This window comes from Vidua chalybeata, chromosome 6 (genome assembly GCF_026979565.1).
Source record: "Vidua chalybeata isolate OUT-0048 chromosome 6, bVidCha1 merged haplotype, whole genome shotgun sequence".
Classification (NCBI taxonomy): Eukaryota; Metazoa; Chordata; class Aves; order Passeriformes; family Viduidae; genus Vidua; species Vidua chalybeata.
Genome location: NC_071535.1, coordinates 36224203 through 36238609, shown reverse-complemented (window position 1 = coordinate 36238609; position 14407 = coordinate 36224203). Strand labels below are relative to the sequence as shown.

At 34.4% G+C, this 14407-nt stretch overlaps 1 protein-coding gene across 4 annotated transcripts in view; it reads right to left on the bottom strand.

Annotated features, from left to right (window-relative positions):
• Positions 1-14407, bottom strand: part of TTBK2 (tau tubulin kinase 2) — an 85146-nt gene that overhangs the window by 49611 nt on the left and 21128 nt on the right. For all 4 annotated transcript variants that reach the window (XM_053945013.1, XM_053945016.1, XM_053945014.1 and 1 more), the window contains exons 2-6: positions 13096-13255; positions 9874-10021; positions 4330-4403; positions 3168-3308; positions 1749-1853 (exon numbers count right to left, since the gene is read on the bottom strand). In XM_053945013.1, coding sequence (XP_053800988.1) covers positions 1749-1853; positions 3168-3308; positions 4330-4403; positions 9874-10021; positions 13096-13164 — 537 coding nt within the window. In that variant the 5' untranslated portion in view covers positions 13165-13255. The remainder of the gene's footprint in view (positions 1-1748; positions 1854-3167; positions 3309-4329; positions 4404-9873; positions 10022-13095; positions 13256-14407) is intronic.

Here is a 14407-nt window from a genome sequence, read left to right as displayed (position 1 = left end):
CTGCCTTGACCATTCTTTCAGATAAGTCTAAGGAGACTCCATAACTCTTTAGGAAGAGAATAAACTGACAACAAGAAAACTTCCCTCCAAACCTGTCTATAACAAACAATTAACAACAGCCTCTTGTGGCTTAACCCCAGCCAGCAACCAAGGCCCACCCAGCCACCCACCCACTCCCCAACAGCAAGATGAGGTAAAAGCCAGAAACCTCCTGGTTTGAGATAAAGACAATTAAACAGAGAAAGCAAAACTAGGGTTATAAAAAGCTAATAGTCAACAAGCCATCCTTAACTAAGGAACATGTTTTTATGAAGAGAGTATTATGCTTTTGGAGAACATGCTTTTACATTGTCCTGCATTATGTGCAGTATCTGCAGAAGGAAGCTAATGAAGCCTAGAAGGACAGTCTTAAGGAGAAGCACACAGCACATTTAGTGAAAATATGAATAAATACTATTACTAAGAAGGCCAACAGTTTGGCTGCTTGCTATCCAAGAACCATTTCTAACTAACTAACCATTTGCATAAAAACAAAACCACCATCTTTTTCATTACCATCACTGCACTCTACAAATATTGATTACAATGTCAAAAACTTCTAAACAATTTCAATTTAAAGAACTACTTCAGTTACATTGTAGGGCACTGCAATGAAAAACAAAAGGTGAGAGGTAGATATACAGAACACAACAAGAGCACTGAGAAATGAAAAAAATAAATAAATTACTTAAAATGTTTATCTCACCTTTCCAACAGCAGCAGGCACTCTGTTGGTCTCCCCTGCTCTTTGCTTTCATTGCAGTGTCCAGCATTACAGCTGAAGGAATAGAGTACAGCAGAACCCCACTAATTTACCTTATTAATTCACATACCTCAATCTGCACACAAAAATCTGCCACTTTCGAACTTCTTAGGCAAAATAAGAGTGAAAATCCTGAAATCGAGATGGCTTCTACCACTCAGTTTGCATCATATTTACAAATACGCTACACAATATTGACTACTACATTATTTAGTATTCCCATCAAAATGTAAACTAAACTAACTCAATAAAGAAAATGTTTATTTTAAACATGATCATGTACAATGGCAGTGTCTTGCTCATTTTCAAACTTTGAAATTAACAAAGCTAACTGCCCACCTGTGAATTAGGGAGGCTCTACTTGCCTAAAATTGTAATTTCTTCATTCATATGCTTTTACCTACAATCTTCTTCAGATTGCATTGCATTGGCAATACAACAACTACACTTATTTATGTCCTCTTATATTATATAACTAATGTCCTATCACTGTTTTAGTTATTGAGACCTTCTCTTTCAGATTATATGTATCCAGTTTAGTGTCTGATTTTACATTGTTCTCCTCAGTTTTTTTGTTGTTGTTGAGTTTTGGGGTTTTTTTAAATGCAATATAAAACAGCAAGCGAAATTCAGCTCTGGTATATTTTTCTGATATTTAACGAAGACCTATTCATCACTTGATTTTCCAAACCAAATGACAGATTATCCCAAAATATCTTAGATGTACACCTCTGTCTCAAGCCAAAAACCAGAAGTCTGACTCATTCCCTACTGCCAATCTTTAAGCATAATTAATAAATCACATGGCATTTCTGATCTGGGATGGTGTTTGTCAAGTTTACAACAGTTACCAGTTCAATGCAACTCCCACACTTCCCCAGAAGAAAAGACAGCATAGTACCACACTCAAGAATTCGGGTTTCAACTGTAAAAAAAAAAATCTTACTGGTCTGACATCTCCACACGAGTTGGTAAATTGCCGTGCTAAGCCAAAATCCAGCATAAAACACTTCCTACAGGTGCTTGGAAAACGTCCCATTGCGAAGTTTGACTAGGAAGAAAAAGAAATACAGACAGATAATAGATGAATACACACAGATGTCAATATGTTCACATATAAATGCAATAACACAACCAGAAAATTCATATTATATTTCTCTATCCTTCCTTCCATGTTTTCACTTCTACTGAATTCCCAATAAATTGGAAGGAAACATTGTTAAGAGAAACAGGCATCCAACTTAGCATATCTGAGCAGTGGCCTATATTGTCCAAAGAGATTGTCGTCTCACTTGATCATGTAGAATATATTAATTTTTAGCAAGAATTTTTCAGTCATGTCACCTACTCACAGAATTTCAGCATTGCCTAACTGGTCACAAGGAAAACAACCAAGGATTTCAAGATTTGAGTTCAGCACAAAGCACAGTTACCTCCAGCTAATTTTTTCTCACCAATTTCACTTGACATTCACTGTCTCTATGTCCTTTTCCTATTAAATAGAGGTTTAAATGGGGATGGGTCAGGGAGAATACAAGTTTTATAAAAAGTTGCCAGGAAGAAGTGATGCAAATGAAATTTCCCTAATGTACAGAAACTTGGTGGAAGTTTTATGTAAGCATCATTCAGCTTTTAAGAAACTTAGCAATATATGTCAGATATAACAAACCATATTTACATCTACTGAAAACACAAATATTTGCTTATTTTTTTCTCATTTACAAATTCTGACAGTTCAGAGTTCTAATGATATTTGTCATACAGATCAATATTAAAAATAGGCAATTGAATGTCAGAAATAAATTCAAATAAATAGTAAGAACAAAAGCATGATACTATCAGGAAGGCAGACTCCTCACTCTAACCTATTAACAATAGATCTAATAAGAATTTCACAATAAAAAAATAGTTTTCTCATACAGTCTGTCATTTTCTTGTTTGTTGAAAATATATTAAAAACATACAAATTGCTATTGAAGGACTTATAAATACACTGTAAAGTTAGTATCTATTCTTTTAGATTTATTATATGACAATTGCCATTAGTGAAGCACATTATGTCATATCTCATGGCAAATACTCTTGGTTACAAGATGCTAAAGATAAGGGCTGGAAGTTTTAACTACAGCAAATTGCAAGGAGGCCTAAACTAGAAACAAAGACTGAAAAATACCAAAGTTACTCTTGTTGCAATCCAGCATTAATTAATAGAAAAAAAATCTGCTCTATCTGATGATTAAACATTCAATTGTCCATCCCTTCTCATTTTTGCATTTCAGCATCTAGTATAGAAGCTATTCTTACTTATGTAGCCATCTAATGACCACATCTTACTTGCCTGCTTTGATTTAATGGGCAGACTTACTGGTTTTATGTCCCTGTGCAGGAATCCCACAGAATGAATACTTTCAATTGATTCCAAAATCTGCTTCCCAAGCCGCAGGGTGGTACTAATGGTGAATGTCCCTCGAGATTGGCTACGACGCAGGTCTGCCAAATTCCGACCCTGATAAAATTAAAAGGACATTTTCATTAAAAAATACTAATACCAAGATTCTCAAATACTGTAAAGGCTTCCTACTTCTTCTTTAGTTGTTCATGATTCACCATTAAATACTCTCAATACCTATTTTCACACTCAAGGGTAACACATCTCACCTAAATGTATTGACTGTATGTCCACAAGTATCTTCAACACTAAATTTAGAATTTGTTTTTGAAAATACCAACTTAGTACCTTTCTATTCCTAAAAACATGGAACAAACTAATCCTTATTAGAAGACCAGTACAAACACTATTACTTAAAATTGTATTTTTGTCACACCCAAAATAAGGCCACTGAGAAAATGCTCATGAAGACTTCTTCACATTCACTTAAGAAAAAGTATGTAATTTAATTACACGTTATATCAAACAGATGAAAAATATATTATGTAGGAAATGCAACCCCATGACATCACAGAACTGTGCTTCTTCTAAAATAACAGACAAACAACAGTAGGAACTAGAACACACTTTTTTCAGTATTCATATTCACCAGGATGGCAAAGGACATTAATCCCATAACTCTAAGTGCTAAGCACTTATTTTATCCCTTTTTAAATGAACAGGTCTTTTAGTAAAATGAAGTGTTTTCTTTTACTTGCATAGGATATTTTTTCACTTTTATTAAAAAAGCCAACAAAATACAGAGACAAATATAATACATTTTAGACTATTGTCAAGTGAAGACTTAAAAGGAATGTAAAATATCTCAGAAGACATCACAGTTCACTCTTCCAACAGTCAGGTCTTTCTCAGGATGCAAGCTTTCTCTTTTTTGAGAGAATTATGGAAAGGATATAAAAGAAAAAAATATAAGGATATGCTCAATTTACATTCATTTACTACAATGCAATTGTGATCTTTGGCAGGTTTTTTTTGTTCGCTTGTTTAGCATGCTCTAAAATCTTACTGGTATTTTCATATACACTTGTCTAACAAACCTAACCACACAAGCAAACATTGAGCGCTTTGATACACTAACCTGCAACTGCATGACCACATAGTTAAATCTGTCATTCCGTCCACATCCTATGAATCTACAGACATGATCTTTTCCTAAGAGAAGAAGAAGCAAATTAGCCAATAATAATGAAATTTTGTTGTTTATTCCTGTAAATACCTAGGAAATTACTGAAAAATATGTAAAATAATAAATTAAGCCCCATGCAGTTCAGCAGCAATAAAACTAAAGTTAGTTCTACCTGCAATTAAAGAGAAGCTTTCTCCCATAACCACAGCTCTCACTCTTCCATAAGAAAACATGCATGATAATACGCCTAAATGTCCACAAATTTGAGGCATTTCAGATTGGAAAAGGTTATTTCTTACAAAGCTAATGGTTTGTAATAGACAATATTTCTAGCCAATATTCTTCTTTTCTATAAGCTGCGGATGCCGTGATGAAAGAAAACAGTAGTATTACTTGTGAGTTATGTTTTATACTAAAAAACTGTAGAGAATGTAATTCAACTAATCCAATTTATTAATATCTTTCTCTAGAACACAATCCTTGGTGTTTAGCAAAGATAAATTCAGCTCAGGTATACTGAAACAGAAAAAAAAAATCAGATTTTTGTTTAAGCTCATTTTCTTTAAAGCCTTCTCCTGTCCTAGAAGCAAACTGTGGAGAAGACAGGTCAGAAATAATCTCCTTACTATCCTGCAGTTGTAAATCAAAGCAGAATATTCCCCAGGTAAATACAGAGAAAAAGGCAAGCCAAAGGCTGCAGCTGGAAACAGAATGGGAAAACCTCTTGTCATTTTGGTACTAGTGTTCATTGACTTGGAGAAAAGCTGAGACCCCTTATGATCCCACTCTGCCCCATTCTATGACAGAACAGGGAACTGCAGGGTTAAAGCTCCTCAGGCCATTTACCTTTCTTTCTCACACCAATGGAAGCTACAGCCAACAGAAAGCTGATGATCTCAAGTGGTTGCTACAGATGTGTAAAATTTGTCACCTAATATTTCTATCATGAATTTCTTTACCCTTAGGATTACAAGAATGTCATCATCCCAAACCACGCCACTCATTACTGTTTTCAAAACACCATAATGTCTAGCTACAGATCTGAGGAGACCTTTTGCAACTGCTGCACTTGTAGCTCCATCAAAGCTCTAAAACTTGACTCTACAGCTTCCAAATATTTTCAATTCACTTCACAGAAAAATGGCTGCCTGTTTCTTGCTTCCTCAGGAAGCTGCCTGCCACATCCAATTAAAACAGGTAGGTAGGCCCTTTTAAACAAAGAAAATCTTACAGGATTCAGCAAAATAATTTATTTTAAAAGAAATCTCTACATTTTCAAAATACATAAGTGCTAAACTTTAAGCATCACTTTTTCCTCCCCTCCATTTGTTCAAGTAAGACAGGCAATGTTACAGACAGTATAATTTTATTAAGAAAAAGGATTAATAGCAAATTTATCAAGATGAAATTTTGTCTATTCATTGCTGCAGTTTCCATTAATGAAGTCTCATCTCAAATATTTATGATTAATTTTACAGCCACTTGTGGGTATTCTGAAGGAACATCTTCAGAGAAACATATATGAGTTAGATTTTATCTGACAAATTCAGTAAATGTCTAAAATTCAGTTTAGTCAGACAAATCCCATTTTGACTGGTGCACCAACTCAGTTGGTGTGGTAAATTCCCTAGAAACTTTTTTATAAAACTGGTGAAAGAGGAAGGACAGAACTAGAGCCTGAATACCTTATTCAAACACAATGATCCTCCACCACTCTAGTGGGGCTATACACACCTACTACAGCCTTTTCCTCAGCAGGAAAACAATATTTTCTTACACCTGTGAGCTACACTGCTGAGCTGCAGGGCAAGAAGATGATGTTAATAGGCTGCAGGGAACAACTTTGCCCTTGAAAAATCTCCTAGGGAGGGTGCTAAGCCTGTGTGCCATTCCCCAGGCTGCTGCAGTGTAGCACTACAGCAGTTTACAGCCTACACCAGACACAGCCCATCACTAAATTACGCTCCAGAGCTGTAAATGAGTGAGGGAGAAGTCTGTAAGGTTGTGTGAGACAGAAACCAACTGAGTGAGTCTCACTCTCACTGAGTGAGATGTGATAAATCTGTCTTCTCCCATCTGACTGTGGGAACAGATGGCCTAACAACATGGTTAAACAAAACAACCATCTGTTGCAGCAGATTTCTTTCTTTTAAAAAAGGCAAAAGTAAGGAACTTAAAGAGTTAAACAATATTCTGCAACAATAATTAGGAGACAGCAGGGAGAAAAAAATTAAGATGCAATTGATGACTAAGCTGTAATAAATGGCCATATCAGTGAGCCTAGTCCTCCTTCATAATTAAGAGAGAAGTCATACAATTACTCACATATTCCAGCATGTTTTGCTAGCTCAAAAAGAACTTCTTTGAAGTTTTTCATTAGTCACTGCACCATACACAAAGTTACTACCTTTATAAACTTCATTATACCACATAGTTATTACTCATTTTACACCCACAATAATGACCACACAGTTTTAATTTCAAAAGTTTCTGAAAGTAAAGAACAGTAAGAAATAGTGCATCCCTACACTTCTGCCAACAGTTATTCTCATCAGTTTCACAGTTTCTGTGAAATAAGATTCTAATAATATACATACAATCAAAAGCAGGTTTATAACACTGAGAATGTGCCTAGGCCTAGTATAGACTAGAAGAACACACCTGCTCATTTATTCTCTTCTAAAAGCTTGTTTCTTTGTAATATTCCACAAACTGTGCACTATTTTTTAAAAATCAGATCCACGCATCAAGAAAATCTTTACCAACACTGCAAGCTCATTGTCTCTCATTACTAAGAGAGGAAACTTTTCAAATATTTGAAATAAAAAGGATTTTCATGACAATTCTTTTCCTTCTTCTCTATGCCCAATGTAACTACAACACCTTGCAAGAACAGAACCTAAGCCTTTTGGGAAAAGGAGAGTAATTATATATATACACATACATACATACACACACACCAAAAAGGGATAGAAAAACAAGATAAAAGTTGGTCTCAGAGGGCGGATGATAATACAAAGTTGTTACAAAAATATCCTAAAATAACTGTTTACAATATCACCTGGTCTGAATCTGCATGAAAAAAAAATTTGTCAAAAATAAGACTAATTTCTAAATAATAAAAAAGCATTTAAGAACAATAATTAAAAATCTTTAAGAAGCAATTATAAAGTTGCTTTCTATTCCCCATTCTCTCCACTTTTCTTCATTTTCCCTATGCTTCAAATTTTTAGCTCTTCCATAATCAAACTTGTGAAGGTAAAGAAATTAATGCAAATGGCTCCTAGGAGCAAAGATTTCCTGTAAAATATAAAATGCTCTCTACCATAACCTTATGTAATCCAAGTATGGATAAAAAAAGCTGCATGTAAAACTAAAGTACTGTATCTGTGCAAATTCTAAATCACAATATATGCAAAAGGTTCACTTGACCCATCTCTTCACAGTCTTTGCTTCACTGATCACCTACAACATTCCCTGTCTAAAACCAGAGGAGTAACAGTATTAAGTGTAAACTTCCACAACAGCGACTAGAGGTGACCTCTAGTTTTACTATCACCACCAACTTTTTTTTTGGTGCAAGACAGCAACAAGATATCAAATGTAAGGAATAATACATTTAGATTGTTTTCTCACAAGAAAGATTGTCAAAAGTGTTATTTCTAAAGATCTTGTATCAAATCTGGTTTTCAGTTATACAAAAGCTTCTATTTATTATTTGCTCAGAGAAATAATACTGAGAAAATAAGTAACAGAAATATTAATTTGGATTATATATTTTGTGGATTATTTGTCTCAATCGATCTTTTGTTCATATGTTTCATTGTTCTGTTCTTTTTATTAGACGTTTCCCATGATTCAATAGAACCAAAGACTCTTCTGCAGGAAGACTTGGGCTGCTTGGAATTATAGTTTCCTAACTATTCCTCTGAGAGTGTAACTTCTGTAAGGCCCTATGGCAAATTTTCACACATAAATATTTTATTATTTCATCATTTTTTTTTCCACAAGTATTTCAAAATATAAAGAAGTTTTGACTAAGAAAAAAATCCCCTTTTTAATATCTTAACTGAAAATCCACCATAGTATAATTTACAGTAGAAAGTTAAAATGCACTCCAGTTGCACACTGCTATATAAGGTCATGTTTTCATAAATACATTGGCATTGTAGCGCTACCAAATTCCAGTGTTTTCTTTCACCTCTATTAATTTCCTTATCATTTAGTTGTTTGACCTATACCACTTTAAAGACTCTGGGTTTTGTAAAATAGAATCAAGCTCATGTGTGCAGAAAAAAACCCCCACCAACTCTTGGAAAAATTAATTCTGAATGTTTAAAAACTCCAGGAGTAACAAAGTATTTTTTTCTTCAAAACTCACTGGCTTTAGGATAATTTCTTTCAAGAACGCTGACAAATGTTTTCCAAATTTACAATTGGCAATACTGAAATTTACTATTCATCTCTGGACTAGAAACTTTAAAATTCAAAGAAAATCTCCCTGCTCAGCTATTTAATACTAGATGTTTTAGTGAAATCCTTGAAACAGACAAAAGCGTAGGAACAGTTTGTTACCATCATAACATGTGACATGCTTGCCCTCTTAAATCTATAGAGGCTGTCAATTCCTGCTGCAGTGTGACCTTTACAGCACATTAGGCAGCACCATATGTCATGCAGACTTTGTTTTATTCAAAGTAAGAGTTTGGAAAAATTGACCTGCTGACAGGAATGCATGTATTATTCAAAATCTTCCAGATTAAAAAAAATATTTTTTAAAGAAAAAGTAACTGTTTAAACTTTCTTTCTGTAATCTTGTGTTGTAAAAAGCAATGAAGAGAAGCCACTACATATTTCTCTGTATTGATAGCTTCATTAAAGTATCTAAAGGTACAGAAAGTGTGAGTATCAAACTCTGGTTCAAGGAATTGAAGCCTGGAAGTATTTCAGGATTTTACATGCCAGTAGTTTTCTAATACAAGTTACAGTACTTTAAAGTTGGGGCTTTTGCTCGTGGGGATTTTTTAAAGTATGTTTCCTATTTCAATATTAGGATTCTCAGTAATACCTCCAAAGCAAAGAAAACAAATATTCTTAACACATATGCTATGTGAAGGACCCTCAAATATTCAATGCTACTTAGTACAGAAAAAAAAAATCTTAGAAGAAAAAATAAAAACAAGAATAACAACAAAGTCTAGAGCAAAAGACAAAGAGAAGATATGGATTCAGAATAAAGTCAATCTGAACCGAGATTTTTGCTGCAATTGAATTATTTTTGTTGTTATTTTTATTTTCATATCATCCCATTTCAAACAAAAGCTTCACTGTAGCAAAACTTTCAGAATCTGAAAGAGCTTCTATTCCACTTCTAATAATCATTTACCAAGAATATGCAGAATATAGGAAATATTTACTAAAAATATTACTATAATCACAATTATTTTTTAAAGATACTGACATACTACTTCTCACATATCCACGGTGCAGCCCTACCTTGCAGCTTCTTCAACACAGCTACTTCCATTTTCAGCACTTGCTTTGGCTGCTGAGCTGATTCGACCTTCAGTGCAACATTTTCCCGAGTAAGCAAGTCCAGTGCATCGTAAATTTCTCCAAATCCTCCACCTCCTATTTTCCTCAACTATATTGGGGAAAAAGAAAGAACAAAAACATATTTTAAAGAGGGGAGAAGAAAGGAAATAAAACAGCAATACTTCTTTGTTCTGCCTGTCATACTGCAAACACTGTTTTATTACAGATAGATTTTAAAATATTAATTATATCCTTCAGTACATAAAAGAGCTACTGAATAATTGACCAAGGTATGGCTAACCACAGTTTGGAAGAGAAAACATCTGATTCCCATCTGCACTATTGTATATAGCATAATAGAAGAGTGCAGTAGTATTCCCAGCATGAATCTGGGCAGAGGCAGCATGCTGAATAAAGTCTTTCCTCAAATAGTCACACACATCCCAGAGATCTTCAAATACAAATGCACAGTGACATTTTTAAAATATGCCATCTTTTTCTCTTTTCAGAAATATGCACACTGAATAATAATAGTAAAAAGTTATGCAAGTTTTTGGACTTCCTGAAAAGAGACAGTATTTTCTATTATATGGAGTGACTTAACACACAGCAGCTAAGCTAAATCATAAATTATTAAAAATGGCTAAGATTATCTTTCAATATACATCTCAAATGTTACTCACATTCACTTACAATTCACCAATATCACTCTTATTAACAGACAGACTCAAGAAACTTGCAGCACTGAAAGTTTCATCTGTGCAAGAAAGAGGTAAAAAGAATGCTCATGGCATACTAATTAGTTTGCACTACATTCAGAGCAAATATTAAAAGGTGGTTTTTTTTTCACTCTGCTTTAAGTGGTCACAGGGAACAGACACTTTGGTTTTCAATATCAAAAATGTCAATGTTGTTTCACAGAATGCCTCCCCTGGCTAACATTCTAAAGCTGCTAAAAGAGAAAAGGAGACAAAAAAGAATTTACCCTAAGACTAACATGGTTTTCTAAATGTCATCTGAAAACATACAGTTGCTAACATTATATGACTACACTGTATAAAATTTCATCTAAACTGCTCTAGAGAGCAGCAATATGCTGACCTATCTTCAGATTCTGAAAAGTAATCTAATGTCTCCTAATCAACACCATCAGACATTCGACTGAGCAGGAAATACATTTTTTAAAATAGCCTAGGCTCTATGAATGAAGAAGAAGATAATAGATAACACATGAATTTTAAGCATAGTACAAGCACACCAGTGAGAATGCATGGTGAAAAAGGTGGGAGGAAAAGGAAAGAGGTGACACAGCCATCTTCACCCTCTTACAAATGTAGTCACGTTTATCATCTAACTTCGTTTACCAGCTTTGAGAAATGGTGAGTCCACAAAAGACTGCCTTTGAAAGCATTGTTTCTCTGCATATGTGCTTAAAAGAAATTTAAAACAAACAAAACCACCACCACAGAAACAAAATAAACAGATCAATTTATATCCTCGGCTAAAGTACACCAGAATCATTAACATGCACCCAATAATTACACCACTCATTAGTTCCAGGCACAAATTAACCTCTCTTTGATTGTAGAAAAAAATACTTTCCATGTCCTTTGTCACTGAGTCACACACATTCAACAATGAGTCCTTATTTTCCTTGGGTTTTTTCTTGCCAACATCCCTATAGAAGCTTTTCTTGTTGCTTTTCACATCCTTCACCAGTCACAACTGCCAGCTGAGCTCTGGCTTTCCCATATATTCATCACACAGGGGCAACATTTCCACAGTAATCTTGGGCAGCCCATCCCTGTTCCCACCTTCTGTTCACTTGCATTTTGCTTTCCAGTTCACACAGGTGGTGACCACTCAACCACACTGGTCTTCTGTCACATCTGCTCAACATCTTTTACCTTGATGAGGACCACATTGCCCTTGTTTACACCTGCATTACAATTTCCCACTTTGTTCATTACTTTCAGCCTTCTCTTTTTGCATTCAGCATCTCACACCCCAAACTCTTTCTCTCCATTCTCTGTTCGACTTCTGTGCCTTTATATGTTTCCTGGCTAAAGCATACAATTTCCAACAAGTTTTATCTCAGTACCTTTGCTTACACTACTACACTGTTGAATGGCATTCTTATACATATGTAAAATCAATTACCACTACAAGCAAGTCTCTCCAAGTAGGGATTGTAATAAATGTTTCAAAGGCAAAAAAGAGGCATGAGGAAAGGCATCAACAAAGGATAAAAGCAAATGCTAATAGACACCACTAGAGAAGGGGGTTGTCGCTGGGGAAAAATATTTTATAATGTTTTTTTATGCTTACTTTTCAAAATATAATCACCCTAAATAATGTCTAGGTTAAAATTAAATTTAATTGAACATAGTTTTTTAAAACATTAATGTCCAAAAATTTTAGATAAGGTTTTCACAACTGCAATGAACAAGGTCAGAATCCATTCACAGCTTACTACACACACACAGATACTCTAAACATTCTGTTGTAACTGGCCTTTTTTTTTTTCCTTATTTTTTTATTCTAAGTAAAAAACCCAAAGTGATCAGAGGAATGGAGAAGGAGCTACAAGAACTCAGCCTGTTTCTCCCAGCAAAAATAGCTTCAACTGGATACTATTTCCCTCAAGATGGAAATCAAGGATATGAACAGCAAAAGAGAACAGAGCTATTTATGGCAAAACCAATGCTGGCACACAGTCAAATGAATACAAATCACCTGAGAATAAATCTATGCCATAAAATCCAGCAAACAAAAGGAAGAGCAGCAAGGCCCTGAAAGATCTTCCTATAAGGAGTAACATATCTCACAAGTCTACTAGTTTCAAGGGAGGGCATCTGACTGATCTCCAAAACACTGATACAATCACTGGCTCATTGGGTTCAATATACTGACAGTACTCTTCCAGTTGTGCTTGGATCAGGCACTACATTGGGATTTAAGTGCTCTCTTTATCAGGAAAAAAAAACACACTTTACATTCTCATAACTTTTCTTTAAATTAGGGTAAGAGAAACAAGTAGTTTTAAAGCTCATTCACAATTTAAGGTAAGTATTAAGCAAAATATATCTCACAAGAATTTTCAAATTAATTTCAAAGCACAGACCACTTCTTTCTAAAAACATGTCTCAAAGAAGATAGAGAATTGCAGGAAGGCATACTCACCACCTTCCATCTTTCTTTGACCAGTATTCCCACACTGAGGATATCAGGCTGATCCCCTCCTCCACTCATTGCAACCTCCTGAGGTGATGGAGCTGCTATGCAAAGTCTGCGTCAGTAGAAACCATCCAGATCCCAGGAATGGCTTCCATTTAACCAGTCACTGCAGAAACAGAGCAGAACTCAGTGATTAACAGAATAACAAGAAATACAGCAAAAGTTGTGTTTCTCACTCAACACCTTAACTAGTTTTTGTACCCCACAGTGACTAACGTTGAAATTTTAGTCAAACAGTTTCCAGTACAGAAAAAAATTCAAGGATAGCCTTCCTTAATTTTCCAACTTGCTCTCTGCCAAATCTCCAATACCAATCTCAATATAGAACTAATGAACTTAAACATTTTCAGATGTATATTCCACAAGCAGTTTCAAATTGCTGCAAGGTATAATTACATTTAAACTTAATTTTAATAATTCCTTTTAAAATTAGTAATTAATTAAATAATCTAATTAATTATTTATTAAATAATTGTTTAATTAATTTCTGGTACTATATAACATTAAAATAATATTAACCAAAAATTACTGTGTTAAAAATAGATACTTAAATTTCAGTTGCCATGCATACAGACTACTTCACATTTTACAATGTGCTTCACATAGCTAGGATTATTTCTGATTAAATACATCTAAAGTATAATTATCTTGGGCTATAAACAGCTGTCTTTGGTAAGGAAAAAAACCTGTCTTTGGTAATTTTGACAGTTTATTTTTTTTTTAATTTTCTGGTTTTAGCAATCATTGTTGAATTGGATTATAGATAGCATTATAAAAAATTGTACTTTGGAGATTAGCATATCCGTAATGGCTCCCATCAGCAACTACTACAACCAATTAAAAGCTTATTTCAATTCTTTGAGCTCTTCTAGAACTGTGCTTATTGTTTCACTGGTGTAATTAAACAAATGTAACTCTTTGCATAAGCCTTATTCTTTGCATATTGCCTTCTTATGCAAAGAGGCAATACTCTTTGCAAAGTACATTTGCTTTAGGTTATTTCTCTGGCTTTCAAAATAGCATAACTGCAAGTGAACAATGCTTCTCTCCCTGAATCAACAAACAAATGATAAGCAAAATTGGTAAAAACATTCTGATTTAAATCAGCAGTATGGCCTACCACGTGGCTAACTGCCAGTCTTTACTGGGACTAAATTATGCTTTTTGAGTAAACAGTCCGCTGCTTGAACAACCTGGCTTTTTAAGACAAACCTTTGTTTGACACAACAGTAACTGTAGGTTTTTTCCATGTTCTTTG